Source organism: Polypterus senegalus, chromosome 16 (genome assembly GCF_016835505.1).
Source record: "Polypterus senegalus isolate Bchr_013 chromosome 16, ASM1683550v1, whole genome shotgun sequence".
Lineage (NCBI taxonomy): Eukaryota > Metazoa > Chordata > Cladistia > Polypteriformes > Polypteridae > Polypterus > Polypterus senegalus.
Window position 1 is genome coordinate 57581490 of NC_053169.1, and position 26626 is coordinate 57608115.

General features: G+C 38.4%; 1 protein-coding gene across 1 annotated transcript in view; it reads left to right on the forward strand.

Moving 5' to 3' along the window:
- usp34 (ubiquitin specific peptidase 34) overlaps positions 1-26626 on the forward strand; it is a 480412-nt gene that overhangs the window by 113489 nt on the left and 340297 nt on the right. The window contains exons 13-14 of the mRNA XM_039738342.1: positions 14018-14148; positions 19885-20498. Coding sequence (XP_039594276.1) covers positions 14018-14148; positions 19885-20498 — 745 coding nt within the window. The remainder of the gene's footprint in view (positions 1-14017; positions 14149-19884; positions 20499-26626) is intronic.

Below are 26626 nucleotides of genomic sequence, written 5' to 3' on the forward strand. Positions count from 1 at the left end.
GCTGTCGAGGGGGAGAATATTTAGGGAATTTAAGGGGTGAGAAGTTGTAAAATAACTGTAGGAGCCAGTCAAAAGACATAGAATTGCTAGAAAAAGTCCACAGAATAGCGTCTTGGATAATTCCAGGACTGCAGTGCATGATTTATGCGGAAAGATTAAAACAGCTGAACCTTTTCAGTTTAAGCAAGAGAAGATTAAGAGGTGATATTACTGAAGTGTTTGAGATTATGAAACAAATTAGTGCATTGGATCGAGAATGCACAAAACAATTACATTGACAATCATGTTACGTTATTTTCAAAATGTTTCCTTTTCTTTTTTTTACTTCTTTAACACACTACTTCTCCGCTGCGAAGCGCGGGTATTTTGCTAGTCTATACTAATAAAAGGCAAAGCCCTCACTGACTCACTCACTGACTCATCACTGATCCTCCAACTTCCCGTGTAGGTACAAGGCTGAAATTTGGTAGGCTTAATCCTTACAGCTTACTTACAAGAGTTAAGCAGGTTTCATTTCGAAATCCTACACGTAACGGTCATAACGGTTGACAACGTCCGCCATGTTTAACTTTCTTATTTATGGCCCCATCTTCACGAAATTTGGTGGGCGGCTTCCCTGCGCTAACTGAAACAGATGTACATACTTATTTCGATGGTATGACGCCACTGTCGGCCGCCATATCGAACTTTCCAACGTCACTAATTCTCCAACTTCACGTATAGGTAGAAGGCTGACCCCATTTTCACGAAATTTGGTAGGCGGCTTCCCTGCGCTAACCGAAACCGATGTACGTAATTATTTCGGTGGTATGACGCCACTGTTGGCTGCCATATTAAACTTTCTTATTTATGGCCCCATCTTCACAAAATTTGGTAGGCGGCTTCCCTGCGCTAACTGAAACTGATGTACATACTTATTTCGATGGTATGATGCCACTGTCGGCCGCCATATTGAACTTTCCAATGTCACTAATTCTCCAACTTGCTGTGTAGGTAGAAGGCTAAAATTTGGTAGGCTCATTCCTTACAGCTTACTTACAAAAGTTAAGCATGTTTCATTTTGAAATTCTACGCGTAACGGTCATAACGGTCAACAACGTTTGGCATGTTGAACTTTCTTATTTATATCCCTATCTTCACGAAATTTGGTAGGCGGCTTCCCTGTGCTAACCGAAACCAATGTATGTACTTATTTCGGTGGTATGATGCCACTGTCGGCCGCCATATTGAATTTTCCAACGGTCTTTGTTACATATGGGCACATCTTCAAGAAATTTGGTATGCGGGTTCCAAACGCTAACTGAATCCTACTTACGTACATACACTGCTCACAAAAATTAAAGGAACACTTTAAAGAAACACATTAGATACATCAGATCTTAATATGAAGTTGGATATCTATACAAATAACGACAGGGCAATGTCTTAGGAACAAGAGGATGCCAAGTCTTTTAATGGAAATAAACGTTTTCTGCCTACAGAGGGCTCAATTGTGTAGACACCCTAAAATCACAGTGAAATGAAGATGTGGCAGGCTAGTCCATTTTTTCAAAAACTTAATTTCTGCTACTCAAAATGCTTTTCAGTATCTTGTGTGGCCCCCACGAGCTTGTATGCATGCTTGACAACGTCGGGCATGCTCCTAATGAGACGACGGATGGTGTCTTGTGGCATTTCCTCCCAGATCTGTATGAGGGCATCCCTGAGCTGTTGTACAGTCTGAGGAGCAACCTGGCGCCTAATGGACCGAAACATAATGTCCCACAGATGTTCTATTGGGTTTAAGTCAGGGGATCGTGAAGGCCATTCAATTGTTTCAATTCCTTCATCCTCCAGGTACTGCCTGCATACTCTTGCCACATGAGGCCGGGCATTGTCGTGCATTAGGAGGAAACCAGGACCTACTGCACCAGCGTAGGGTCTGACAATGGGTTCAAGGATTTCATCTCGATACCTTATGGCAGTCAGAGCACCATTTCCTACGCAGTAGATGTCTGTGTGTCCCTCCATGGATATGCCTCCCCAGACCATCACTGACCCACCACCAAACCTGTCATGTTGAACGACGCTGCAGGCAGCATATCGCTCTCCTTGTCTTCTCCAGACTCTTTCACGCCTATCACAGCTGCTCAGGGTGAACCTGCTCTTGTCTGTAAAAAGTACAGGGCGCCAGTGGCGGACTTGCCAATTCTGGTGTTCTTGAGCAAATGCCAGTCGAGCTCCACGGTGCTGGGCAGTGAGCACAGGGCCCACTACAGGACGTCGGGCCCTCAGGCCATCTTCATGAAGTCTGTTCCTGATTGTTTGGGTAGAGACATTCACACCAGTGGCCCTCTGGAGGTCATTCTGTAGGGCACGAGCAGTGCTCAGCCTGTTCCGCCTTGCACAAAGGAGCAGGTATCGGTCCTGCTGATGGGTTGAGGACCTTCTACGGCCCTGTCCAGCTCTCCGAGAATAACAGCCAGTCTCCTGAAATCTCCTCCATGTTCTGGAGATTGTGCTGGGAGACACATTAAACCTTCTTGCTGCAGCACATGTGGATGTGCCATCCTGGAGAAGTTGGACAACCTGTGCAACTTCTGTAGGGTTAAGGAATCGCCTCATACTGCCAGTAGAGATAATTACTCAAGCCAAAACTAGCACGAGTGGAAAACCAGCCAAAAAGATCAAGAGGGAGAAACTTGAAATGACCTCCACATGTAAAACCAGTCCTGTTTTGAGGGTTTTCTAATTGTTGCCACTTTAGTGCACCTGTCGTTAAGTCCATGAACACCAATACAGCTGAAAGTGATTAACAATGACCTCAGCTGCTTAACCAACCAGAAAATTATCAGACAGGTTTAATTGATTTCATGCCAGGCCCAATAAAAAAAAGTGTTCCTTTAATTTTTGTGAGCAGTATATATACGTCCATAGCCTGCAGCTCGGTCACCGTGTGAGGCGGCATTGGGCCCCCATTCCAAAGCCTCCCACGTTGTTGGCTGCCTGCCTATAAAAGGTCCGGTCTCTAAATTCCCTTTCTTGCTTCACTACGGGATTCACGTCTCCCTGCTGATAACTACAGCCTTTTTTTTAATCTACGGCTTCTCCGCTGTTTTATTGTTCGTTTATTATGATTATAGTTATTGTGTAGGTATTTTAGACTTCCTTTACATTGTTCAGGTACCCATTTCCTTTATCGTTCCAACCATACCCCTGTTAACATGTCTGTCGAGGTGATCACCATCGATCAAAGAACTGTCACTTACCGAGTGGTTTCCATGCCCGGGGATGGCACCTGCCTTTTCCATTCTTTTTGTTACATATTGCACGCCATGTCAGGCTCACTCTTTATATCCGGAGGAACATTGTGTCTTATGAATTGAATGACTGGGACAGGTTCAAGGTGTGGACTGATGACGGTACAGGAGATAATTATACTACACAGGAGCACCATAAGAGTGAAATGCTTAAGCCCTTCACCTATGGTTCTGCATGTGAGTTGATGGCTGCCGCTGAATTGTTCGGTTGTCGCTTTCAAGTGTACCGAAATAGCCAAATATTTTACACCTTTGGACAACCGCCAATGCCTCTTAAATATCTTAGATTCACAGGTGACAATTTCAGTAGTGGACACTTTGATGTTTATGAATGTTTAAACTCTCAAAAGCTGGATGTGAAGTTATTGATGAAACCGGTTGTATGCTTACAACACTTGACAGATGCCGAATGTCACTTCAACACAACAAGTCCTGCAAGTACTGTCGTAATTGAAACAAACCATGAAACTCAAACAGATTATGACAGCAGCAATCCAAGCTGTGAGATTTGAAACTGATTACTTTTCACATGGCCAACTGTACGTTGCATGCTCAAGAATAAGCTCGGCGCACAGTTTGGTTATATTACAACCGAGGGCCGAAATGACAATGTGGTATACAAAGAGATTCTTAACAAATGATTATTGGTATATTTTCCCTCAGTTTAAAAAAATTTAATTTTCTTCTTAATAAAAACTTTAAGGCAGTACTTTGCCGCTGCAAAGTGCAGGTATTTTGCTAGTCTGTAATACAAGATCAAGAATGCTACGTCACTTTTAAATCTGCAATACAAGATCACCTGTTTTTTGTATAACACTCTTCACTGAGTGATGGCACAGAGCACTGTGAAAAATTCTTCATTAAAATACATGTATAGATTGTACTAATGACTAAATACAGAACTGGTACACATATAATTACAGGTTTTTTAAAACACACAAAGAACAAGGTAGAAATTGTTGATTAAACAAATCAAAGCCAGCACTCTCTGTCCATTAATTAATTAATGAATATTGGTCAGTTGACAATGGTGAAGATTAATATTGTAAAAAGTTATTTCATAGTCCTGGAGACAAATGCCTACCTTCTCCTGGGTATTCTGTAGTGAAGTCTGTGCTGATGAGAGAATATTTCCATCTAATGATTCCAATGCTCCTTTATCCAAGGTAAATTGTCCATGTGCTAGAGAGCAGCCTGGATGTAGAACCTTGGCAGCAATACCAAGATACTGAGGAGGGTTAGTAACGGTTTAAAAACATTGTGATACTTTTATATTTCTGTACAAATAACTAACAAACAGAAATGCAGTGTGTACAATTAATCAGCAGCACTAGTCCGGTTATGCTAGACTAAAGTCGCTTGGATTTTTAAAGCTGACACTAAAGAGACACCTCTTATATTTGTAGGCTAATCATTCCAGAGCTTTGGGGCCGTGTAACTAAAAGCTTGACCTCCCTCATATTTTATTACTCCTTGGAATCTTAAATAGGCCAGCATCTTGAGATCTTCATGTGTGCTCTGGTTTGTAGATCTCCATGTGCGCTCTGGTTTGTAAGTATTTATAAGCTCGGATAAGTAAGCAGGGCCATGGCAATTACAGTCTTTATAAGTTAAAGGAAGATTTTGAAATCGGCCCTAAGCTTAACTGGGAGCCAGTTTAAGAACTTGAAAACTGAAGTTATGTGTTTGTATTTTCTGGTTCATGTAATGATTATTGCATTAGTACTTTGAATTAACTGAAATTTGCATATAGAGTGATTTAAACAACCAGGGAACAACGCATTGCACTAATACATTTTAGTAGAAATACATTCATGAATTAATTTCTCAGTATCTTGCATATTTAGAAAACATATTAATTTTTCAACATCTTTAACTGGAAGAGGTATATTTTGAATAGTTTTATTATATGTGTTTTTATATGACACACTAGTGTCAAAAATAGCACTTAAATTGCATACTTATTCAGTAAAACTAATGGTGATTCAAACTGAGTTAAATTGTGACAGAATGTTATGGTCAGCATAATTTCCTTCAATAATTAACATTTCTGTTTTTTCTATATTCATAGATAAATACTTCTTATCCATCCACTCATTTAACTGTATAACACAATTAAGGACAGCATCAGAGTAACCTCATTTGGTCTTAAAAAAAAAAAAAAGTGTATTTGGGTGTCATCTGCATATTGGTGAAAATTAATGTTATGTTTTCTAATAATAGTTTCCACTGGAAGCATATAAGATGAAAACAGTAAGGGTTCCAGTACTGAGCCCTGTGGAATACTATATTTAACTTTTGAGTATAATGATGGAATACTATCAGCCAGGCACCCACAGTGCCTGTCAGCCAATATAATTTTCCAGGCCGTGCAGTAAAATAGAATAGTCAGTGGTGTCAGATGCTGTGCTTAAATCTAACAGCGTAATTGCTGTGGAATTTCCTTCATTAGAGGATGTCAGAATTTCGTAATTAACACAGATTATTGCTGTTTCTGTACTATGAACAGTGCAGAATTGCTTTATTTTATTAGTAATACACTTGATTTGTTTGCATTCCTCGTCATAGTTCTTTATCTTCTTTAAGCAGCATTATTAGTAATGGCTGAGACAGATTTGGTTCCTTAATGGTTTTTAACTATTTTATTCAAAGTTAGCATGCTAAGCTGAGTGGTGTACCCATCCACAAGTGTCAATCAAATTAGTCGAGTCAATTGTCTTTGCTTTAAATCCACGATGACTAACTTTTCTTAAAGCAAACTTTGCAGATAGCAATCCTGTCACTTTCAGATAATAAAATATTTGCAATCAAGGGGTATTTTCTTCTGACTTTTCCACGTATTATGCTGTGCTGGTACCATACATACCCTCAACTTAACATACTCTGTGCCACAAAACTGCCAGCCCAAGTAGACCAATTAGAAGCTAATTACTGATTTCACATTATCAAGCAAAAACCAGACATTTTTTTGGCATTGATCAACAGGAAAAAAAATATATATATATGTGAAACCAATCTTTGTAAAGTGGTCTAAATGCAATCTAAATATTTTGAAAAATTATATCAAGGTGTGTACTACAGTATGTGAAAGCTTAGTGAAAGGTGTGCTTGTACATGGGACTTTTAGAGGTTTGTATATGGACAATGTGTTTACATCAAGTAAACAACTGTTTTCAAGGTAGTCTTTTATCATCAATTTTTTTTTACTTAGACTGCAATATATAGTTTTTAAAGTTTGGTAAAGTTTTTAAACTTTACTAATTTCTATTAAAGAATTCTCACCTAGATAATCTGTGGCTGACTAGTTAATGTAACATTTCACTTAGAATATCAGATAATTACTGGAAACTAGCTATAAATAAAATACACTACTCATTAGTTTATGCAAAAATGGTTAAATTCAGCTCAGAATTTTCCATTTTACACATTTATCTTGACTGAAATTAGCTACAATATAAATAAACAAATAAATAATCTATTTGTGTATGCTACCTTCAGTTCAGGGGACTCATGTATAACGCACTATAACATGGCATAAGCACAAAAGCCAAAATGTGCTTACGCACAGAAAAATCCAGATGCAGGATTCTTCCGCTACATAAATCCCGATCAGCGTGAAAACGAACGCTCGTGCACGCGCTTTATGTAACGCCCCAACTCCTCCCAGAATTACGGCTCTTTGAATATGTAAATGAATATAAATCGCCCTTAAACTCAGCCTTCTGTGAAAAGACAATGGGAAAAGCACGGGGGAAAATATAAGAATTTCAGCGAATACCAAGTGGAGGCAAAGGAAAAACATACTATTTGTTCAAATAAACCGTGGTATAATCAACAAAAGGAAGTTGATCGAGTGACATAGCATGTTGGAGAAACTTGAAAGCTCACGTTCACAAAATCGCACAGTGCCGGAAATAAAAAAGAAGTCACATATCAAAGTCGCCGTAGAAAGCCGAGTTGTAGCCCACCATCTGAGTGTCATATGAAAGCTTATTAGGGTACAGAGAAAAAAGGCACACAGTGGGGAAAAAGCACGAAATGTCAACTTCAATCTCGACATTTCCACTTTAATCACGTAGTTTATTTTGTCATTAAAGTAGAACATCATAAACTTCATCTTAAAATCGTTTAATTAACCAGTTTCTCAAATCACATCATAATTAAAGTAGCACGTTAAATGCTTTGTTTTGTATTTGATCTTCTATGTGCCTATGTGTGTGAATCACTACTTGCTTCTTAAACTGGCTCTCTTCCTCCAACTGGACACAGAATCCATTACATTCGTGATATTACAGCTCTCTGAATAACTAAAATACTGAGATGTATACGTGATATCATTTTAATGATGATAGGAGTTAAAGCACGCTATTAAACATGTGTTTCACTTCGATGAAATAATTTATTGCAGCAGTACTCAGGGGCGGCTCTAGGCTTGTGGTGGCACTGGGCAGAGGAAGAATCGGTGGCTCCTTCGCCCGCCAATGTCAGTAAGCTAGCTTATGCACGGTGGATGGCCACGTCCGTTGCAGACACTGCATAGCCGCCTCGTGCTCATGACAGAAGCATTTAACTTTTACCGAAAGTTGTCGCTGCGTTTTTAGCTGTGTTGTTATTTTCTTTCTGTGTTATATTCAATATATATTGGCGTAGCCGTCACTGCAGTCAGTGCTTTTCTTTCCCCAAGTAACCGATCGCCACACAATCAGCTCTGTAATAGAAGTTAAGCCATCTGTAAGATTAGCGCAGATTCTTCAAAACGTTTAAGGAACATTGAAATATCTTCGTAGTACATGTTTAATTATTCTATCCTTAACGACACTCCCAGTGAAGAATATAGATTATTTAAATGAAGTTAAAGTTTTATCTTTATAATTTAATAAACATATTTTGCTGCATTTCACCTTAAAAATGATATCGTCATCATATGTAAATACAAGCTTTATAAAGTGTCTCGGGTTGTGTGATATTATAACTGTAGTGCAAGTTTACAGTGGGGTGATTGTACTTATAAGTACAAACAGTTCTACAAGGTGCAATTGATTGAGTGCATTTAAAGTTCTTGGGGTGAAACTGTTTCTCACCGCGAGGTCTGTACAGGAAAGGCTTTAAAACGTTTTGCAGTGGCTGAGACAGCGTCTCCATGAAACTGTATACAGATAATTCTCTTTCCGATCAGCTGCTGCTGTGATTCACACTCAGATACAGTGATATAAATACTCTGAGTGGTGCAGTGAGAGTAATATGGAAAACGATGATCCGCTGTGGCAACTCCTAACGGGAGGAGCTGAAAGAAGAAGAAGAAGAAGAAGTGAGAGTAACAACACTAAAGCAGTTATGGTATTTGGAATACTATGGCTGTTCCCTGGACCATTATATTGTTACAAGTTAATTACAATCAGATGCGTTACACTAATAAACAATATGCGGTTAGTTTCAGTGTATTTATAAAGCCGCATCAGGAAAATAATGAGTTACCACCCAGGAACGGTAGCACTGCTTTGACGCTGGGTGCCACCAGTCTGCAAAACCGAGCGGAGAACTTGCGTACGACAAGGCATCAGGTACCGTGGAAAAGTGCATGGCTTTACGCCAAGTGTAGGTTTTATACATCGCGATTTGAACGTGGAAAAGTTCTTACACAACATTTCTGTTACGTACGCACCGTTTATACATGAGGCCCCAGGTGTTTAGGGAATATCTCCTGCTATAACATTAGAACAATCTAGACGAGAACAGGACATTTAGCCCAATAAAACTTGCCAGTCCTATCTACTTATTTCTTCCAAAAAACATCCAAGACGAGTTCTGAAAGTCACTACAAGTATTACTGTCTACCACACTACTTGGTAGCTTATTCCATGTGTCTACCGTTCTTTGTGAAAAGAAAAAAAATCCTAATGTTTGTGCGAAATTTACCCTTCACAGGTTTCCAACTGTGTCCACGTGTTCTTGATGAACTTATTTTAAAATGACAGTCTCGATCTACTGTACTAATTCCCTTCATAATTTTAAACACTTCAATCATGTAATCTCTTAATCTTCTTTTGCTTAAACTGTATAGACTCAGCTCTTTTAATCTTTCCTTATAATTCAACCCTTGTAGCCCTGGAAATAGCCTAATCGCTCTTCTCTGGACCTTTTCTAGTGCTGCTTTGTCTTTTTTGTAGCCTGGGGACCAAAACTGCACATAGTATTTCAGATGAGGCCTCACTAGTGCTTTATAAAGGTTGAGCATAATCTCCTTGGACTTGTACTCCACACATCGTGCTATATAACCTAACATTCTGTTTGTCTACTTATTGGCTTCTGAACACTGGAAGTCGATAGCTTAGAGTCCACTCTGATTCCTAAATTCTTCTTATAAGGTATACTCTCGATTTTCCGACCAGCCATTGTATATTCAAACCTAACATTTTTACTTCCTGTGTGTAAAACTACACATTTACTGACATTAAATTTCATCTGTCACAAATCTTCCCAAGCCTGTATGTTATCCAAATCCTTCTGAAATGATATAATGGATTCCAAATTATCTGCTAATCAATTTATCTTGTTATCATCTGCAAATTTAACCAGCTTGCTACTTTATATTCCTTTCTAAATCACGTATATATATATTAAAAATAGCAGCTGCCCTAGCACTGTCCCCTGTGGAACACCACTCTTAACATCAGCTAATTCTGATGAGTTTCCTTGCACCATCACCCTCTGCTTCCTGTGTCTGAGCCAGTTCTGCACCCATCTAAAAATATCACCCCGAACTTCCACTTCTTTTAGTTTGACGCCCAACCTCTCATGTGGCACCTTATCAAATTCTTTCTGAAAGTCAAGATAAATGATATCTTATGCTCCGTTTTGATCATAACTTTTTGTTGCTTCCTCATAGAATTCCAGCAAATTAGTAAAACACGACCTCCCTGTTCTGAACCCTTGCTGACTGTTCAGAATAACTCCTTGCCAAGTGTTGCTCACAGTCTTATCCTTAATGATTCCTTCCATTAATTTTTCTGTGAAGCATGTTAATCTTACTGGCCTATAGCTGCTTGGATCTGCCCTGTCACCCTTTTTATATAATGGGATGATATTTGCCATTTTTCAGTCCTTTGGAATCTCTCCAGTGCACAGTGACTTCCTAAAAATATGTGTCAAGGATTTATATGTGTAGTCACAAGCCTCCTTAAGAACTTGAGGGTAAATATTATCTGGTCTTGGTGATTTGTTTGATTTCAGTCTATTTAATCTGAGCAGTACTTCTCCCTCTACAATTTCCAAATCTCTCAGTACCTCCTTAGTGCTGCTGCCTCGCAGTAAGGAGACCCGGGTACACTTCCCGGGTCCTTCCTACGCGGAGTTTGTATGTTCTCCCCGTGTCTGCTTGGGTTTCCTCTGGGTGCTCCTGAATCCTCCCACTGTCCAAAGACATGCAGGTTAGGTGCATTGGCGTTCCTAAATTGTCCCTAGTGTGTGCTTTGTGTGTGGGTGTGTGTGTGCCCTGTGGTGGGCTGGCGCCCTGCCGGGGGGTTTGTTCGTGCCTTGCTCCCTGTGCTGGCTGGGATTGGCTCCAGCAGACCCCCATGACCCTGTGTTAGGATGTAGCAGGTTGAATAATGACTGACTGACTAAAGTTATCCACTTGCTCACTTGTGAACACCTCAAAAAAGTTTATGGCATTCGCTGTTTCATTGTTTCTATCTTTTAATTCCCAATTACTGTTTCTGATGCACTTGACCTCCTCCTTGAATGTTCTTTTACTACTAAAATACTGAAAGAATCTCTTAGGGTCTTCTTTTGCCTTATCTGCTATATTCCTCTCCAACTGTCTTTTAGCCTCCCTGATATCATCCTTAATGTTTGCCCTCATGTTCTCATACGCTCTACGATTCACTTTGCAGTCATTAGTCTTATATACCTTATAAAGCCGTGTTTTCCTTTGTAGCTTCTTTTTTTAAATCTTTATTAATCCACTGTGGAGTTTTTTTAAATTTTCTTTTAATGATATTGTTTGTTTTATATAATTTTTTGTCATCATTCTTAGCACATTGTGTAGATTTTCAATCATTTCTCTTTTAATTTTTTCTATTTTATTATTTTGTTTCATTATTACTGTTCCTTGTACAAGTGCTGAACCTTTAACAGCTTCAGGAATCCTTTCTTTGTTTGTTTTATGTTACGTCATCATTGTGCGCTGATGAATAGTGTCCCTTGTGTTAACTCTGAAAGGAGGAATTGTAGCGGCAGAGTTTAAGCACTCGTGTTTTCTGTTTTAAAAATTTCAGCCTGTCATTAAAAAAAATTTAACAGATGAAGAATTCAGTATAGCATGTGTGGTGAACTCTGATTACAATGGGATAAATTAAAGTCACTTTCTTTCCTCCCCTCATAACTGCTCGTTCACTTTTGTTTTTGTATCAATATCAATTGCCTTTTTTGCTGTAATTGTAAGACAAATGAAGCTGCACATAGTCAGAACCACTGCACGTAATAAGCTGAGATTGAGATTAATGAGTCACAGCATACAGATCTGGCGTGGTGAAAACTGTTGTTTGCCCGTGAGACATGGTAGCAGTTGTAAATCATAAGTCGACGACTACCTGTATTGGAATAAATATTCATTTAACTTTCAGATATTTTTGAAACACAGTAAGTCTTAACCTTCTAACTGCACTATTTGGAATTACACTAAATAATAAAACAATATATTATGGTAATTTACACAACATTGTCTTATGTTGTTTAACTGGAAAAATTCTAACCTATTTTTGTGAAATCAAATTTGTCATGAGAAACTGATGAAAATAGCTGTTGAATTAGTAATGTGGTTCTCAATAGATAAGTATTCTAAAGTTCAGCTAACCCCTGGGATGCCTCAATATCTATGTGGTTAATTCACATGAAATATTTCTGTTGTAATGTTTGATGGGGGCGGCACGGTGGCGCAGTGGTAGCGCTGCTGCCTCGCAGTTAGGAGACCTGGGTTCGCTTCCCGGGTCCTCCCTGCGGAGTTTGCATGTTCTCCCGTGTCGCGGGTTTCCTCCGGGCGCTCTGGTTTCCTCCCACAATCCAAAGACATGGAGGTTAGGTGGATTGGCGATTCTAAATTGTCCCTAGTGTGTGCTTGGTGTGTCGGTGTGTTTGTGTGGGTGGGTTGGCACCCTGCTCAGGATTGGTTCCTGCCTTGTGCCCTGTGTTGGCTGGGATTGGCTCCAGCAGACCCCCGTGACCCTGTATTCGGATTCAGTGGGTTAGAAAATGGATGGATGGATGTTTGATGGAATAGAGAATATTGGATATCTGATTAATGCATTGTTTGTTCAGCTGATTTGTAATTCATTCATTTTATTGGAACTTACACTACCAATTAAGTATGTTAAAAACAATATTAGGTTTGATAACACTGGCTTATTATCTGTAGAGGTAAAGTTGGGGAACGGTGCTTTTTTTACATGTGCATTAATCTATCTATGAGCTAGATTCAATTAATAACTGTTCACACATGTTAAAATACCGTATTTACTTGTGTACCACGCACACATTTTTTCCTGAAAACGAGGGGGGTAGGTTTGTTTTTGAATCAGTTTGGCTTCGTCATTCAGCATGGATAGTAAGCGTTTACGCTATTTCACGGCGGGAGAGAAGCTAAAAATAATTTTGGAAGCAGATAAGAGAAATCGGGCAGCAGAAGTATGGTGTTCCAGAGTCATGTGTTCGAGATTGGTGACAGAAGAAAGAAAAACTTTCGTCATGCAACATAAACAGACGGCCATTTTGCAGAAAACATGCCCAGTTCCCACAAGTTGAAGTTGCACTCGCTGATTACATTCAAGGCAGGCGTCAGCTTGGATAAGCAGTGTCCACGGAAATGATTCAGGTGAAAGCTCGTGATATAGCGAAAGAACGTGGAATACCTATCACTCAGTTCAAAGCAAGCCGTGGATGGGTTACGCGCTTCATGAGAAGGAATGGCTTATCAATTAGACGCCGCACGACCATTTCGCAGTGTCTACCAGACGCCAATAAAGAAAAAGCTGCTAGCTTTCCAAAAATACGTTATTCAGTTGAGGCAGCAGAAAATGTATTTAATGGGGCAAATCGGTAATGCTGATCAAATGCTAGTTTATTTTGAGGACCCCTCAAACACTACTGTTAATGCAGTCGGAGACAAGAGTATCCTGGTACGCACGGGAGGCAGAGAGAAGCAGCAGTATACCGTGTACCATATGGAACGTCAGTAGCGGTGGCGAATCCAGCAGGGAATCGGAAGATGATGATTAAACTGGAATATTCTGGTGAGCAGAATAATTTTCCACTTGCCGTTACAGTCCTTTACTGATTGTCGTTATATGGTTCTTTCTTATTTCACAGGGCTAATTGTCTTTCCCACCTTTCGCAGCATGGTGTGACAAACATTGAACGTTCTGCAGTAGGGGTACTGCTTACAGTTAATACAATATACTATATCATGTGCAGAAAATTTAAACAAGACATAATTATTCTCTGTTACAGTTATTCACGTCGGTGTCTTACTCTTACCTCACTCACTTCCTATACAATCACAATGCGTGTCATACACGGGGCAAAAGATTTTTTCCCGATTTTCTTTGTAAAAATTAGGGTGCGCGTCTTACACGAGGGCCCATGGTACAGGAGTAAATACGGTATCATTTTATTAATGTTGCAGTCAAGATTTTGTTTTATATTAATTCTGCTTGAATCTGCAGGATCCCCTGCTGGAAGCCCAGAGAGCAGTGACAACAGTGATACGCATCACAGCGGAGGTAGTGATATTGAAATGGAGGAACAAATTCTAAACCGGACAAAACGTGCACAGCAACGTCTTTCTGATACTGAGGTACAAAATACTTTCCTAAATATAAATGTTGTAAATTCACTTTTTTTTAAATTTCCAGATTGTAATGGAGTTTTGTAATTGTCAGATTACATTTTTTAGTCTTTTCCAATTCAATTTATAATTTGCCATAGAATTCTGTCTTGGTATCTCAGGCTTAATCAACAATTGCGTTCTTCTAATGTTCTCAAAAACTATTAGGTTTTTCAAAGTTATCATCCTGTGCTATTGTTAACAACATGTTTTGTGTTACACATGTGTTACACAATAATATAATTAAACTGTCGTTAAATAATTTTTGACAATAAGCCAACATTGAAAAAGCAGTATAAATTCATTTCTAAGCCTTATTGCAATTAAAGTGTTTGTGTTTTAGTTCACAGTGTTACTTTTCTAATGCATGTCTTAAAGATCTGCACATGCAAAAATACAGTTAACATCAAGTAATAACATTATACCAAAAAAAAAAAAAGCACTTTATTGTGAAGGAAAGATACAAACAAAACATCAGATGACATAATACGTGTTTGTTTGCATTTTTCTTAGATGTAAACCCTCCATCTTCTTAAAAGAATTCATCACAAAAGCAACCTTGAATGTTGCAGGGTTTTAGTGACCGTAACTCACCTTAAGAGTAAGTAGCCGTGCACCTCAATTTACCAAGAGAGTCACGCTTCCATGGCGCCGATTACACTCATTCACAAAGATTTCCACTGTCCAAGGAGCCAACTGGGCACTTGAAGTGTCACAAACCGTGTGAGAAGAGAGGACGCTGCCCGAAACTGCAAAGCTGTCGACCCAGCGGAGCAGCCCGACATTCTACAATTCCCTGCATCTACTTTGTTGTCACGACCCCTTGCCACTGAATGTGGTTTCGTCGTTACATTGTTTACAGTTCGGCGCAGTTATAAAGTAGAAAAAGGCAAAGCTGTTTTCTTCATCTCTTCTACTATCAAGTACTGCCAATTAAAAATAAGTTACAATGTGACAGTTTCCGCAACAGTCACTTGGACGAATAAATAAAACTTCTCTGTCAGAATGCGCCTAGTTGCGGGTGGCTCAGCACTGGAGTCCAGAGAGGAGGGCTGGGAGAGGGTGACGCGGGGCTCACTTCTGTGGGATAACTCGGCATGTTTGTGTTTACTTCTTTTCAATTTCAGTAAAATAACTCTCACACAAATAATAACAATTCGTAAAAAGACTATATAAAAATGGCGTCCACAAATGAAGTGATTAATTCCTGTATAATATGTTCTGTGGTAATACGTAATTTCCGTTTCGCGTGGTCACACGCAATTTCCGTTTCAAACTCAAAGAATTTTATATATATAAATTTTGTACTCATAGTACATATTAATACTTCCTTTAATGCAAGGTGTTATAAATATGTTTTTATAAAATTATTATGATATATATATATATATCATATATATTAATTTGCATTTGTCAATTACCATTAAGACATTAGTGACAAAAACTGCTAACTAGTAATAGTTAGACAAGTAAACAATTTTGGCCTATACATAAGTAAAATACAGTACAACAGTAAAAATATGTAATGAAAAACTGCAATTACTAATTATTTTAGGAATTCATTACAGCGTCCCTAGCAGATGCAGTATTTTTGAATGTACAGTGGAACCTCGGTTTGCGAGCATAATTCATTCTGGAAACGTGCTCACAGTCCAAAGCACTCGTATATCAAAGTGAATTTCCCCATAAGAAATAATGGAAACTCAGATGATTCGTTCCACAACCCAAAATTATTCATATAAAAATGATTAATACAAAATATAAAGTAAAAATGCATTAAACAAATTAACCTGCACTTTACCTTTGAAAAGAATCATGGCTGGTGTGAGTGAGTTTCTAAACTCTTGTGGGATTCCACCCAATGGGACGACACACGGAAGAGCGTCCCAAAGCAATCACAGTCTCCCAGCGCTGTAGCAGTTCGCCGTAAAAGCGAATACGAAAAGATCGCTGACATGCTATAAGCGCCTGCCGTCATTTGGCGATACAAGGAACATTATAAATACGCAGGGCACAGTACTACTTGGGCATGACCTTGCCTGACTGCTATGGTCTGTGTATAAGAGAGTGGCAGATCCCTTCTACAATAAATATATGCTGTTTCAAGCTGATTAAAGCTGGTGGTGTTAAAGTACTGAGACTCAGCTTTGTGTTTTCACAAGACGGGGACTCGCACGTCACAGCACACGTGCGCACACACACACACACACACAGAGTCACAATGCTGTAGTAAAAAATGTATACGCTCGTACGGATGTTGACAATATGAGTGAGACACACTGACTCAGACGGAGAATAGGAGACGATTGATTGCCCACAAGAGAGACAGACAGACACACACACGTACGCACGCACGACACACACACACGCGCGCACACACACACACACACACACACACACACACGCGAGAAGAACCATCAGCTCAGTTGTAATCACATGACGCTCCGCAGACAAAGCGTATCCATACTGCTTGTATTGCAAGACCTCGCTCGTTTATAAAGTCAAAATTTAAAAAAAATTTTTGCTCGTCTTGCAAAGCACTCGTAAACCAAGTTACTCGCAAACCAAGGTTCCACTGTATTTAAATTATCTTAAATGTATTCTGGAAGAACCACCTATTTTATCTACTCAAAGGTTAACCATAAATGTCAAAATGAAATGCAACGTTTCTCAAGGTCATTGTGTGAGGTAGACGCAGCCAAGTGGGTAGGGGTCCTTTGATAGGCGATTCCATGTAGTTTTCAGTCAGCAACATTCCTTGGTCTGGTGTGCACCGTACTATTGCTGTTGAAGCGTTCTTCAAATACAACAAATTCATCATCACTATGCAATGCGACTTCTGTACACACTTCAGCATTCCTCCTAACCGTAGTGTCCCAAATTGGAAAACAATTTTTCAGTGGGTGGCTAAATTTAGACAGATGGGTTCAACACTGAGCAGAAAATCTCCAGGCCATCCTTGGACTGTACGAATGCCTGAAAACATCCATGCTGTAAGGGCATCAATTTTGCTGTCTCCTAGACGTTCAGTGCAAACATGCTTCAGCCTTAGGTATTTCCAACACATCTTTGAGGTAGATTTTGCATGAGGACCTTAATTTACATCCATACAAAATGATGGTAGTGCAGGAACTCACTGAGAGAGACTGGGAGAGCCATAGAGAGTTGTGCGCAATCATTCTGCAAACTGTTCAAGATGCCATCATCATGTGCAGTGACAGGGCACATTTCCGTTTGAATGGTTGCATAAATAAGTAAAACTTTCGCTATTGGGCTGAAACCAATCCTCATGAACTTTATCAGAGACCCCAGAATTTTATATTCATCCGTGTAAGACACTAGAAGCCAGTGAAATTAGTGCAGGGTGGGTATTGTATGCTCATTGTTGTGGGTCTGTATAAGATGAGATAAGACAACATTTTATAATCCCCAAAGGGAAATGTAGGAGTTCCAGCAGTGCAAAGCAAAATTTAAACAACTACATATAGATTAAATAACTATACATCTAGTAAAATATATATGAAGAAACAGGTAAGAAATAAAAACCATAAAGTACGAAAAAAGAGGTATTGCCAACCATATAATACCAAAAATAGTGGTTTATTACCAATCCATAGTAATAAATACCAAGTAGTATTAAGTATTAGTATATGTGCAAAAAATGTGACAGGATGACTTGTAACCACAGATAAAGTGTCTAGTGATAGATAAAGAACCAGTGATTACAGAGTCTGATGTCCCATGTATGCAGCTTATTAAATAATCCAGTAAAGCAAATGCTAATTAAAGCCCAGAGGTGTATAGTTTGATAGCAGCAGGAAGAAAAGACCTGCAAAAGCACTCCCTCCTGCAAAAGGGGAGGAGCAGTCTGCTGCTTATTGCACTCTTTTGGCCCTGCAGCAATTTAAGGAGAGGATGGGTGAGAATCTTCATAATTAATGACACCATTGCCAGCATTCTCCTATTTACTGTCACCTCCATAGTGTCCGGTTTCACCTTTAGGACTGAGGTGCCTTTTCTGATGATCTTGTTCAATCTGTTAGTATTCTTGGAAATAATATTGCTGCCCCAACACACCACAGCATAATAGATGGCACTCAATATCACCAACTCACAGAAAGTCCTCAGCAGCAGGCCTCTAAAACTAAATGACCTCAGTCTTCTCAAATAAGAGTTGTCGCTGCCCCTTCTTGTGCAAACTGTCCACATTCTGCTCCCATCCCAGCTGGAAAAATGGAAAAGTATAAAACAAGGAGAGATTTGTATTATTTGAACTATTCAGATGAAGGAAGTGAAGAAATTGTTCACAGTCTTAGTAGAAGAAGTAGTTAGATCAGATGCAGGTTGAACTAGTTTATTAAGGATATAACTCTATTAATAGAGTTTATTTCAATACAGAACAGATTTGGTACATTACCCTACCCTGACCGGGAAGACGTAGTTCAGATTTAATAGTGCTAATGACCTCCCAGGCACATGATTCTTTGTTAAAAACTTTGCAATACTGTGCCATTCTTAATATATTATTGTAGTCAATCCATTTCCTACCAAGGAAATATTTTAGATAGTGAACTTCATCACAATAGTGTAACAGGAATGTGATATTGCACTGACCATTTTTAAACATAATTAAACTACTGATTAAACTAAATACAATGTTTAAGCACCTTTTCATTGAAGTTTGGTGAAAGCTGCTTACCACTCACTAACAGCTGGGCATCTGGTCAATTATGGCTAATGAAATCCACAGGATAAGTCATTTACATGTAATGAGGCTTTGTTATTTGATCTCAGATTTAGAAGGGAGTGCTGATCAATGGATGAAATGACCAGTGATATTCACAGACTCAGATTCCAGCTGCAAGGGGTACTTGCATATACAGTGCTTTGGTTTATTGATTAGTTTCACAATTAAGCTAGAAAATACTTACTGAATACTTCCTCTTTTTGATTAAAGAAAACAATTATTTCCGTGTTTCCAGTGCATGTTTGGGACAACAAATGGGATCTGGAAATAATCATTTTATTGTATATTCCTTGTTCTATTTTTCTCGAAGTAAAGATGCAGGTTCTATTTACTTGTATGAGTTCACACATAAATATGGAAGTAAATCAAAAGAAAACTAACCATATGGCACAAACAGTTTACTGTGATTTGGTATTTTTGGAGGAAACCACTCCCCAAGGAGTGAAAGGTTAGCAGAACATTACCAAGACTAGCTAGCTGTCTTTCAAAATGACTGTATCTCATAATATTGGTTGTTATTTTTATTTTATTTTTTTTTTGTTCAAAAGTAACACATAAAAGCTCTTTTACTATATGTGTGTAATCGCAAAACATGGATTGTTGTCAGGCTATACCCATGCCCCGCTAACTCCAGTATAAAAGGCTAGCATGGGCAAGATATTCTTTTAAAGTTATGGAAATCAGTGCATATATACCATGTTTGTAAAGAAATAACTGTGAATTGAAAAATATCAAACTTATCCTTTAAAGTTGATAATTTACTTCTGTATTAATTAGCACAACTTAGAAACTAATTAAATTAAGTTCTTATAAACTAATTAAAACGTCTAGATTTATTTTGAACCTCTCTAGTAACTGTGCAGTTGTTTGAAGAATATTTTCAAAACAAAGATTCAGTAATGTATGCTCTGTACAAATATTTAAAAACAAAACAACAAAAAACTACTTTCCTTCCTCAGGAATCTATGCAGGGAAGTTCAGATGAAACTGCTAATAGTGGGGAGGATGCCAGCAGTGGTCCAGGTAGTAGCAGTGGACACAGTGATGGGTCAAGCAATGAAGTTAACTCAAGCCATGCAAGCCAGTCAGCTGGCAGCCCAGGGAGTGAAGTTCATTCTGATGACATGGCTGACAGTGAGGTCCTTAAAGAAGAGGAAGAGGAAGAGGAGGAGGTAGAGAGGGACTGTAATTCTCCGAAAGAGGCCAGAGACTCTGAACTTAGAAAGAGAAAATCTGAATCACACACAGGTGCGAGTCTGAGAGAGCCCCAGGTATCTGAAGAGAGGTCAACTTCAGTTGCAGAAACTGGAAAGGATCTTCCTTTCAGTGCTGAAACAGTGTCTTCTGTAGACAATCGTTTAAGATTGTTGGAATCATGTTCTTCACATCCTGATGATCAAGAGCATGATATTGCAAATGAACTTAGTACTTCTAGAATATCCCAAGGGCCTCAGGACCCATGTATATCTCGAAGTGGAGATTTTCTTGGGGATCCAATAAGCAATGAGTTGTTCAGCTGTAGAAGGTTTATTGGACCTCAGCATCACCATCATCATCACCACCATCATGATGGGTATGTATTTAACACACTCAAATTTATTTATTGTATTTTTTGCTTTAATTGTATGGTAAAAACTACTATCTTTAAAGTAAAAATGAATCATGTTTTAAAATACAATGCGCTTCAATTAATAGTGCTGTATTAAAATTTAATTAAACCTTTTTTTCACTGCTTTACCATGAAGTTAAATACTAGCACAGATAAGCTAAGGATAAAATTAATTATGATTAAATATTGACAATATTATTTGATAGCTGTTCTGCTTTACTTTGTAGTATTCAGTATTTTAATGAATTATTCCATTGTTAGAATAAAAGGATGACTTTTACTCATTTTCTCTGATTAGTTTCCATTTCATAATGCTGTGATTGTCATCATAAGCAAGGAAAAAGGCATGCTGAAGGCAGGCATATCATATGATTGTGTTGCCAGACATCATGGATTATGCCATTCTTCTGTGTCCCAGCTGCATGCATGATTTTATCACACTGGTAGGACAGATGAGCATACGAAAGAGGGACTGAGACATCAGAGTGGTCTTTCTGAGAAATAATTTAAGTACAAAGTAAATTTGTACTTGTGTTTAAACTGCTAGGCAATAGAATGCCCACATCAGTAACAGGACACTGAAGGACTGGCTGCATGCTGTTGACTTTAAAGTAAGGTGACCTGTTAAAAGCTCTCTATTCATCTTCTAAAAGACCTAACCCTATAGCAGTACAGTGAAAGACCACACACAGCTGCTGTGGTTACAACTGTCCTTAGAAGTGCTGGTATGTAAGTGCTGCCTAGGAGTGCCTTTTCCTATGACCTTTACGCCACAGAGCATCTTAAAGGATTCCTTGGACTGCAGCTTCTGCCAGCCAAATAGCCAGCAAATTCATCAGACCCTGTGCAAGAATTGGGATATATTTGCATTGTTATGCATGTCAGTTAATTTTCAACATTAAATGTGTTCCTTTCGTTTTCCTGAAGATGTCAGATATGGTTGCATAATTTTTCTACCCAGTGAAGGAATCAAGTTTGAACAATGATTAAATGGCTGTAAATGTTTTTGCAAAAAAATAAAATAAACAAAACCATATCATGGGGTTTCATAATATCTGCTTAACAGATAACTTTTTGTTGACTTAATATAATTGAATTCCTCATTGAACACAAAGTAGTGGTTAATACATGAGTATATCAGACTGGAACAACTGTAAAGCTTCGTTTACAGTTTCTTTAAAATAATGAATAAAATCATTTTATGAATATCTGTAAATAGCTTTTATGCTTATCTGAGAGACCAGTCAAAAAATGTAAATGAAAGGTTTTTTGAACACTCCAGTGGGTACTAATTCGAACAAAATTTTTTTCTGTAGCCATACAGGTTCACTTCCAAAATATGCATAAAGTATTTAAAGAGTTAACATTTATTACCTGCGTAGATAGTAGTTAATCTATCTCTTGTAGTTATTTTGATCTCACCCACTGATCTTTCTCTCTCAGCTCCCTTTATGCTCCTGTGTGTGTGGCTTACTAATTATAATCCACGGAGTGCCAAGGGTAAACATTGATCACTTGATCCTAGTGATGGTTGTAGTTGGGGACTTCCAAGATACTTCCAGATCATCTAAAAGCTATATAATCTTTTCAGTGTGTCTTGGCACAACAACCTTAGTCTTCTCCCATAGGACCATGATTTGTACACCTCTTACGTGAAACGTCAATGGGGCATTCTAAATGTATACCTAAACCAACTCTTTTTAAGAAGAAGCAGCTTTTGTGCTCTGATGCTCTACTGTATTTCAGAGCTCCTTACCCTACTACATAGAGTGAACTCAGCAGCCCTTTACAGGAACCACATTTCATCTGCTTGTTCTTAAAATCTTACTCTTTTGGTCACAAGCCAGTGCTCATAACCAATAGTGAGAATGTAGATGTGGACTAACCAGTAAATCGAAGGCTTCATCCACTTTCTTTGCTGTAACAAACATCAGGTATAACATAAGGAAAAATGTTTTAAGGGATCAAGACCTTGAGTTCCACTGTGACTATTAGAAAAGTAAACTGAAAGTATGGTAGAAAACTATGCATGTTTAAATGTAATCTTTAAAAAAAAAAGTTTGAGGTTTCAAAAAAAGAGGCATGAAAACCTCACATCCATGTCTAGTTTACTTCAAAAGCCCATCCACTCCAGAAATGGTTATTTGGTGGTTTCAGTGAGTCTTTACTGGCTCTACATTAGGCTCTGAAAGTTTACTGTTCCATGTGTTTTACCAAATATGTGGTGAGGACTGTTTTGTATGTCCTTCACAAAAGTGTGTGCAATACTTAACTTATTTATTAAGACATCTATAATCCTGCCTTGTAATGGAGCACACTATGAAAGTAGTTACTTTTAAAACATTTTTGATGAAAAGGAGATCAAATATCCAAATGAAAATGTAACACTTAAGCTATCTTTCTGCCTGTTGCCTGTACAATAATTTAGCAAATTTTAGGAAATATTTTAGGTAGCCTTTAAGTACCACTACTAAATCTCTAAATTAATAATTCAGTTGTGTCAGTCCATATAAAAAACAGTTCACAATAGTTGTTGTGTAGGCCAAATGTAATAAACAGAGTTGGGGATTATACAAGATTTACTGTTAAATTAGATATGGCAATATGAGATCACCTGTGACTGAGTTCACTATTTGCTGTTTTATTTAATAAGAGTACTAACCTTACCCTATTTATAGCAGGGATATTTGGAAAAAGAAAGTAATTTGTAGACATTTGTACTATTAGCTTACCTGATTTCATTGCTTTTGTGAATAAATTGGATAATGGAATGAGAAGCTAAAGTATAATGTCTGCCCTTTCCTCATTTTTTCTAAACTAGGTAAGCACAAGAGTGATTTCTGATCTATGCCGTATGAGAAAATTAAACCTGAACTGAAGGCTTACTAGCTGTTCACTTTAAAATTTAAAGTAAAGCTTGCAAACACAAAAAAATGTATTTTAGTTTATTAATGTCATACAGTGAGATATATGGATACCGTTTTTTGGTTAAAGTATAAAGTTGAAATCACAGGCACCAAAGTACTTTAACAAGGTCATAGTTTATGTTGAGAATATTGATAGCAGGAAAAACTTCTTTCTTTCAAATAGTAATACAGTAAAACCTTGATTATCCATCGAGGATCGGGACTGAGGCTTTGATGGGTAAGAGAAAACGCTGATAACAGAACAGTTACTTTAAAAATGATATACGGTAGGTTAGTTTAGCAAATAATCTTATTTATTTACAAAAAAATGTACAAATTCTAATACTGTATAGGATTAACAAAATTAATGAATTTATATAATATTTTAGTGACCAGCATAATAAGCAAATGGAACTCAGAGGTATAGGAGTTTTCTGCATTTTACATGGAGTCTTTGTTCCATAACAAATGGTGCGCTGTCTTATACTCCATTATCTGGGTTACTGAGCACATCTCCAAAGCAATAAAAGAAAGTTTTTCCCAATAATTATCTTCCACCACTCACATTCTTTTTCTATACCACAAACACTCTTGCTTATTGTCTTCTGACTTCCTACTCAAAATTTCTTTCCGTCACATCTTCCTTTTCCTTCTAACTCCTCCTGTCACTCATCTCCTAACAGATGTGTCCGCCCCTTCACCCAGTCCCATCACTTATACAGCATTCCGCCCTTTTTGCTCTCGCACAGCACATCACAAGCTGCCTGCATGTCACAATATATGTATTCACAAAATATAATAGGATTTAAAAAGAAAATTACAATTCAGAAGAACAAAAACATTAATACAGGATAACCTTACCATCATTGGTTTTCAATTTTGTCAGCATCATGCATTGTTTACTGACGGTCTCCTACTCCATAAATTGAAGCAATACTTGAAGCACTTTTAATAAACGTTTAATAATTTCAACACCCATCGCATCTGTTTATCAGCCATAAAAATGTATAGTGTTTATAACAAAAGAGAAAAGCTACAAAATGCTATTTAGCTCAAGGTATGTTACTTGACACTGTGATTTCAGAATGCGGCATGCCATGTGGTGCTGAAGAAAAACACTACATACAGTGTTCATATCTAGCAGAGTATCGTGCAGTAGTAGTAATAGGTAGACACTGGTATGTACAAATTTATTTATTTTTTTTGGTGCCCTGGCGTTTAATGGAGACTGACGATTAATCGAGTGATGGATAATTGAGGTTTTACTATAAATATGCTAAGGCAGTTAGAATTATTCACTGTCATGATAAAAGAAGTCTCATTACTGAAGTAAAATTAAGGTAGCTCCAGTTAATTTGCAGTTAGTGCCCAAAAATATTCATACTACTTAAGTGGTGTCTTGGTTATGTATAAGACAGAACAACTGTGAAACGGAACTCCTGCAATACCATAGTGGCCGCAGAGTTTTAGATTAGAGTAGTTTAGATAAACTTTATTAATCCTATCGTAAAATTCAGATGCATACTGCAGCAATAACATAAAAAGCAAGAGTACAGAATTACAGGGTTAATAATATGGCTAATCAATTAATTGATAAATAAATAAATGTATATTGTGCAGATATTTCAAAATGAAAGTAATGAGTACATTGGGAGGAAGTATATAATTGCCTGCAGAAAAGGCCCCAAGTGGCACTTCTTAACACCATGGTGAAAGAGCCTGTGGCTAAAAGTGCTCTAAGAGAGTGCCGTCTGGAGGGCATAAAGGGAACTTTTCATGATTGTATCCAGTTTTGCTTCCATCCTCTTTTCCACAACAGCTTCCAGTGTGTCCAATTTTCACCCTGTGATGGAGCAGGCTTCCCCGATAAGTTTGTGTAGCCGTCATGCTTTTTTTGAACTCAAGTTGCTTCCCAAGAAGACTGCAGCATAGAACAACATGCTGGCTACTATGGACTGATAGAACATTTCCAGCAGCTTGCTGCATACATCAAAAAACCTGCATCTCCTTGAGAAGTACACTGTGCTGCAGCCCATCTTGTACAAAATCTTGTACACTGTATTGTCAGACCAGTCTAGTTTGTTGTTTATTTGAACCCCCAAGTACTTGTAGCTCTGCACCCTTTCACCGTTCTCCCCCGAATGGTAAATTTTTTCAAAGGCTCTGGATTTGCAGATGTCCACCACCAGCTTTTTTGTCTTATTGTTGTTGAGTTACAGTTTATTGACCCTGACAACAAGATAAAGACCTTCACAATGCTACTGTTTACTGTCTCATCCCCATTATTAATGCAGCATATAATGGAGGAGTCATCTGAAAATTTCTGTAGATGGCAAGTGCTGGTATTGTGCTTTAAGTTTGTTGTGTAGATGTCCAACAGGAAGGGAGACAGGACCGTTCCCTGATACACCATTTTTTCTGACACACGGTCTCTCAGCCTCACAAACTGCTGTCTGTTGGCCAGGTAAACCATGATCCAAGAAATTGTGGGGCCGTCAAGATTCAAACCCTTGAGCTTTTTCCTCAGTCAATGAGGCAGAATGGTGTTAAAGGCACTGGAAAAATAAAGAACATTATCCCGACTTTGGTGCTGGCTTTGTCCATGTGGGAGTAGACTCTGTGGAGCATATAGCTCAGAGCATCCTCCACACCTACATGTGTCTAATGGACAAACTGAAGAGGATATCCAGATATTCTGAAACTTGGGGTGGTAGCTTGTTTAGGACCAGCCTCTCAAAGGTCTTCATGATGTATCAATTAAGATAAAGTGGTGTGAAGTCATTGGGATCACTAAAATACCCTTTCTTCGGCACTAGGACCCCACAAGATGTTTTCCAAAGCTTGTGAACCTTCTGCAAATTTAGAAAAGGGAGAAGAGGTGCTTAAACTACCTGCAGAACTGTCCAGCACATGTTTTCAGCCCATGGGGTTGATTCCATCTAACTCTGAAGCCTTGTTTCTGCAGAGTTTTCTCAGCTGTCTCCTCATTTGATCAGCAGAGGCGCACATTTCAGAAAGTGAAGGGGGGTCTGGAGACTACACATGTGATGTCGTTGTTTGGGAAGGTCCTGCCAAAATGCAGAAAGAAGATTCCAGAAGTTCCTCAGATTGCACACAGAGGCTAGCAGTGTTGGGGGAGGGCTGTACTGACATTTTACACTTCCTTCATGTTGTTTGTTGTACCTT